Source organism: Sapajus apella, unplaced genomic scaffold, assembly GCF_009761245.1.
Source record: "Sapajus apella isolate SASKATOON/1434 unplaced genomic scaffold, GSC_monkey_1.0 scaffold7, whole genome shotgun sequence".
NCBI lineage: Eukaryota > Metazoa > Chordata > Mammalia > Primates > Cebidae > Sapajus > Sapajus apella.
Genome location: NW_022436947.1, coordinates 32,998,385 through 33,004,384, shown reverse-complemented (window position 1 = coordinate 33,004,384; position 6,000 = coordinate 32,998,385). Strand labels below are relative to the sequence as shown.

Here is a 6,000-nt window from a genome sequence, read left to right as displayed (position 1 = left end):
GGCGGTGGGATAGGAGCTGGTTTTATAGGTTTGGAGTAGGCAGTTGAAAGTTACAGAAGTTACAGTTCAGGGCGGTTTTTGCAAGCTGGGAGGGGGTGGTAGGGTCTGGAGTCACAAGGTTGACCAAGGTCGATTACAAAGTCCAGTTGCCTTATCAGTTGAGGCAGGAATAAGGAACAATAGAAGAATGTCTCAAAGTTAATTAGGTGATGCAGGGGTTGATCATTCTTCCCCTTTTTGTGGTCTTCCAGTTACTTCAGATTTTCTAGTTCCAGGAACTCATCTGGAGCATCCGTGCAGGTCACAGAGTTTACCATGCCATCCATGTTGTGGGTCAGTCAGCCTAAAAGACCTTACAGTAATCATATGGAATGAGGGGGCATGATTGTGGAAACTAGAGCAACCATCTTGAATGAAAGATGCAAGGCAATCTCTGATGATGGCAGTATCACGAGACAAAAGGAGCCTGGGACCCTGTCACAGGACAGAGCTGCCAGCAATACCGTCTCTACAACAAACACTATATGTTATCTATACCTAAAGGTGAGCATAGATAGTTAGGCAGTAATTTCTAACCAGTATTTAAGTCTATAGAGCCTAGCACAAGGCCTAGGTGGTAGACTTTCAGTAAATGTAGAATTAAGTTTATTCACACTATATAGAGCTATCACAAGGCAAGTATCAGACCTTAGACTTCTGTGCTGAATGAAGACAATGTTTTTCAAACTATTATCTCTCAAAACCTAAAAATCTCATCACCATCCCACCCTCTAATTTGTTCTACTAGGGAGATGCGTTTCTCAACTAAAAAATAGAAGATAGTGTGTTTTCTACGTATTGTCAGTTAACTAGTTAGAGCAGGATGCTGGCGATACCAAAATCTGTAGCCCCATCCCTTACATGGCATTTGAAGGGAGCAATTATAAAGCAGTAGTTAAAACCAAAGGCTTTGGCCTTGGGGCTGCAGTTACGCCTCCTCTGCGAGACTTTGGGGGCATTATTTAACCTCTCTGGGCCTCATCCGAGAAATGGAAATATAGCAATACTTCATATGGTTGTTGCAATGATGAAATGAGATGTCTGTAGAAAGTGCCGGGGAATGACTAGCACAACCAAGAGCTTGTGGAAATTGTCAAGACTTGCCGTCTGTGGCATGCACTAAGCAAATGATAGTTTTATTTGTTTATTTCATCTTCCAAGTCTAATAATACATTGTAGCTCGACATTTTGACAGCAGCCCCTAAAGCTGACCGCACTACCACAAAGCACCACGCTCCTTACGACAGTGTACGACGCCTACCCTAGCAGGAACGACTCGTGCGGTAGAACCGCGCTGGCCAATCGCGCTGCTTCTGGGTGATGACGTCGGTTGCGCCTGTGCATGCGCAGGGCGGGGAGACCTTGGCGAAGCGGCGGAGGCGCTCAGCGGCCGTGAACGCCTGGGCGGAAAGGAAAATACAGCGGAAAAATGCAGAGTTGGAGTCGTGTGTACTGCTCCTTGGCCAAGGTGAGGGCCAAGTAGGTGGGGTCGTGCTGAGCCCAAAGCACGGAGGGTCCCGTTCCGTGTGTCCGGGACGCGGCGTAATCCTGTTGGGCTGGCGAAGGCCGGGCGCCTGGGCCGCACCACTCCTAGCCCCGCCTCTGCACCGGTTCAGCCCGGCCCTAGGCTCCAGGGTAGCAGGTTGTTCTGCGGCGGCAGCAGGCGAGGGACGGGCCTGTGCCCAGGCTGTGGCGTGTCTTCTCGGGCCGTTGTGTGACGGCCAGCAGTCACTCGTGGTACACCCCCAAGCCTGGACCGAGGGCCATCCCGTCACATGTAGGCCTCTACCTTGGAGGAAGTGTAAGCCATCCATGTCCCTTGTAGTCTGGCTCTATACCATCTGCCTTTTTCTAATCCTAATTCTGACCCCTGAGGGGTCAAATTTTATGCAGTGGGTAGGTAACCCTGGAGCCATTTCTTGAATGGCCAGACCCAGTCGGCTCCAACAGCCCTCGGAATGCCCCTGAGGTCTTGTCAGTGTTTGCAGCTTTAAACTGGTGTTCATTGCTCTCTCAGGTCTTCCTGGAGGCTTACATCTTTAATTGCAGCAGGTTATCAGAACAGCCTTCCGTTTTTATCTGCCTACCTAATACAGCCAGATTGTATGTATGTGGCACCTTGGTTGGGTACCACTATCTTGGTGGAGACCTTAAAAATAATATAGCGATTAAACTCCTTTGTTTCAGAGATGAGGAACCTGTGTTCCCAAAAGTTAATGTACCATTATACAAGTCATGCTTCTAGGGAGCGGCGGAGATGAGGCTAAAACTCAAGATTGGCAATCTGCTGCTCTTCGGGTCTGCTGTCCTGACCTCAGGTGTTAAGAGTTGCTTTGGAATAGGGAACATCAGTGTAGGTTTTGTCACTGCCGCCCATTTGCCTGCTGTGAAAGGAGCAGGAGCTTTTTGCGTTGTTTCTTTCTGCTTCATTGTCCTTAGGAAATGGTAGCCATCCATATATAGAGATTAGGGAGATTCTGCTGCAGTTTGTCAAACTATAGTCTTCCAGAACGTAAGCACATTACTTAGTGCATTTTCCTAAATTACCTTGTCTAATTTTCTATTCCTAGTGGATGTCTCAGGAACATCTTCATAGATTTTTCTAAGTAAATATGGACTATACATACATGCTAGCTTACAGTTAGGAAACAAATTACAGGTAAAAGGATTATTATGCATAGATTATTGAAGTATTTAAGTTAGAATTTTCTTCTTCTTTTTTTTTTTTTTTTTATGGGGAATTTTTCTTTTTTTGCCCAGGCTTGGAGTGCAATGGTGCCATCTCAGCTAACCGCAACCTCCACCTCCCAGGTTCAAGCGATTCTCCTGCCTCAGTCCCCGAGTAGCTGGCACATGCCTGGCTAATTTTTTGTGTTTTTTAGTAGAGATGGGATTTCTCCATGTTGGTCAGGCTGGTCTTGAACTCCCGACCTCATATCTGCCTGCCTCGGCCTCCCAAAATGCTGGGATTACAGGCGTGAACCACCACGCTTGGCCTCAGTTAGAACTTTCAGAGCTTTATTTAATTTTTTTTGAGATGGCGTCTCACTCTGTCACCCAGGCTAGAGTGCAGTGGCACAATCTCTGCTCACTGCAACCTCCACCTTTTGGGTTCAAGCGATTCTCCTGCCTCAACCTCCCAAGCAGCTGGAATTACATGTGCCCGCCACTACACCCTGCTAATTTTTTTGTATTTTTAGCAGAGATGGGGTTTCACCATGTTTGCCAGGCTGATCTTGAACTCCTGACCTCAGGTGATCCGCCCACCTCGGCCTCCCAAAGTGTCGGGATTACAGGTTCGAGCCACCACGTCCGGCCCAGAGCTTTAATTATGGCATTAAAATGACCCCTGGCACTAGCCATGTTTTCTGAAAGCTGAGTAAAAATACCATTGAATACATTTAAAAAATTAGGTTAAATATGAGATGATTTGTTCAGTATTCATAATAAAAAGATAGGTGTGGCAAGCTGAGGCTGAAAAGTTTAAGTTATTGTCAAAGAGGGGAAACTGATCTGTAACTTCTGTGTGGCAATGAAGAAGATACGTTAATAATCCTTGCTTGATACATTTGCCCAAAATTGTTCTGTTTTCATCAACCTTCAGTAGTTCTATGTTTTTAATTCCTATTATACGTAATAGGAACATTTTCTTTTTCTAGAGGGGCCATTTCAGTCGAGTATCTCATGGCCTACAGGGACTTTCTGCAGTGCCACTGAGAACTTACGCAGATCAGCCAAGTAAGTACTTAAGTAAAACATATTTTCATCATATTAGCTGACAGTTCCTTTCTGTTTCAGTGTAAAAGCAAGTGAATATTGGAATAACTTACATTAAGTGTCCTGTAGTTTATTTGTTAATGTGTTTATTCATTTGAATGTATATTGAGCTAGTGTGTTCCAAGCAGTGAACAAGGTAAAATCCTGCTCTTTTGAAACTGGTGATTTGGTGATAAAAGACAAATAATATATAATTAACGGATAGATATTTTGGGAAGTAACTGAAAATTAAAGCAGTTAATAGGGAGGAAGAGAGACAATTTTAGATACAGTAGGAAAGGCCTTTCTGAGAAGATGATGTCTGGACAGGGTCCTGAGTGAAGTGAAGGAGTGAGGTTATTTCAGGTAGGGGGAAACAACACTGAGAAAGGTCTGAGGTGGGACTTGGTTTGTGAAGTTAAAGGAGTAGCAAGAAGGCTGGTGTGGCTGGGGCAGAAACCCATAGAATGTAAAATCAGAGAGGTGGGCAGGGGACAGATGATGGAGTAAGCCAGGCCTCGTAGTTTAGATTGTATTCCAAGTATGATGGGAAACAAAGGTTTTGAGCAGGGCAGCAATTTCATATGTTTACATTTAAAAAGTTACTTTTTTCCACTGAGTAAGGTTGTATTGGTTATTTTAACACTGTTTGAAAAGATGAGATGACTTTCTTGACATGCTGAATGAAAGTCATCATGGATTTATCAGAAGCATGTTTTAAAGATTAGCAGGATATACTTTAAAGCTGTGGATCATGGAATTTTATCCTTTATTCTTTTTTTTAAAATATATTTTGGAAGTTCCTGTAGAGAATATGCATTTTATTTTTTTAAGTATTTAAAACAAAGTTGCCTGGGCACAGTGACTCACGCCTGTAATCTCAGCACTTTGGGAGGTTGAGGTGGGCGGATCACAAGGTCAGGAGATAGAGACCATCCTGGCCAACATGGCAAAACTGCATCTCTACTAGAATACAAAAACTTAGCCCAGCGTGGTGGTGCGCACCTGTAGTCCCAGCTTCTGGGGAGTCTGAGGCAGGGGAATTGCTTGAAACTGGGAGGCAGAGATCGCAGTGAGCCGAGATCCACTCCACTCCAGCCTGGTGACAGAGCGAGACTCTGTCTCAAGAAAAAAAAAACCCAGAAAGTTAATAGGCTTATATTGAAATATTTTGACCTGTCAATACCAAGGATATTGATTATTTGAAATGAACTGTTTTGACATTTACTGGATTCACCCATATGGATTATAAGTAAAATTGAATGTCTTAAAGCTTCAGTGGTAGAAATCATTATCTGGGGGAACTACTGTCAGTCTCCCTGCATTCTCCGAAGTAACTTAATCCTGTATCCTCAACTGTTATCCAACCATTATTAATTTGGGTATTTCTAGAGGAAGGGTAGGGGAAGGATTCTAGTCACCCAGGACCAGCAGTGAGTGAGTTATCATAGCTTTGAACAGGTCAAGAAATCCTTTTAAAAAAATGCTAATATGATAAGGGGAAAAGTTGGACCTGTTACACACATTGTCTCTTGTTAAATGGGAATCTCATTCTTCTCAACTCACGTAGCAGGAGAAATGTTAGATTCTCATTTCTAAAGGATATTTTTCATGGCTAACTCTATACCTTTGGAATCACTCAACAAAAATTATTCAGTGCCTTCTATTTGCCAGGCAGCCCCTGAGCTAGATCTTAGATTTTAGTGGAATGAGGCTGAATGTTCGATAGTCAGTTTGGAGTTCTCTTGACATTGAGTAAATCATAAATCATTTAGTACCCATGTAGGTAAGTGGGTAAAAGCTTTGAGTGGATGCAGTAACAACCATTTTACACACATATTTGTGTTTATCTGAGGTACAGGCTTACTGTCTTTTCCTCAAGAATGCAAACTTCAGGGCAGGGACTGTGACTTTTTTGTTTAGTACCTAAAGTGATACAGTAGGTAATCAGTACATGTTTATTGAATGAATGAACCCTGGGGCCGGGTTTGTTTTAGTTACTGCTCTATGGCAAAGCATCCAGTATAGTGTCTTGTACAAAATAAGTATCCATCTACAACAACAGTAATATTAACTGATGCACTGAGGGCTTAACTCTGTCTCAGGCACAGATTTAATTCTCATGACCTTTCTACTACATATGTGCTGCTGTTCTCCCTATTTTATAGATGGAAGAGTTGAGTCTTAGGTTTTTCAACTAGGAAA

The 6,000-nt window shown here is 43.4% G+C and overlaps 1 protein-coding gene across 1 annotated transcript in view; it reads left to right on the top strand.

The window, feature by feature from the left end:
• The first annotated feature begins 1,205 nt into the window (after nucleotides 1-1,205).
• DLD (dihydrolipoamide dehydrogenase) overlaps nucleotides 1,206-6,000 on the top strand; it is a 35,486-nt gene continuing 30,691 nt past the window's right edge. Inside the window, exons 1-2 of the mRNA XM_032276305.1 lie at nucleotides 1,206-1,507; nucleotides 3,699-3,777. Coding sequence (XP_032132196.1) covers nucleotides 1,469-1,507; nucleotides 3,699-3,777 — 118 coding nt within the window. The 5' untranslated portion in view covers nucleotides 1,206-1,468. The remainder of the gene's footprint in view (nucleotides 1,508-3,698; nucleotides 3,778-6,000) is intronic.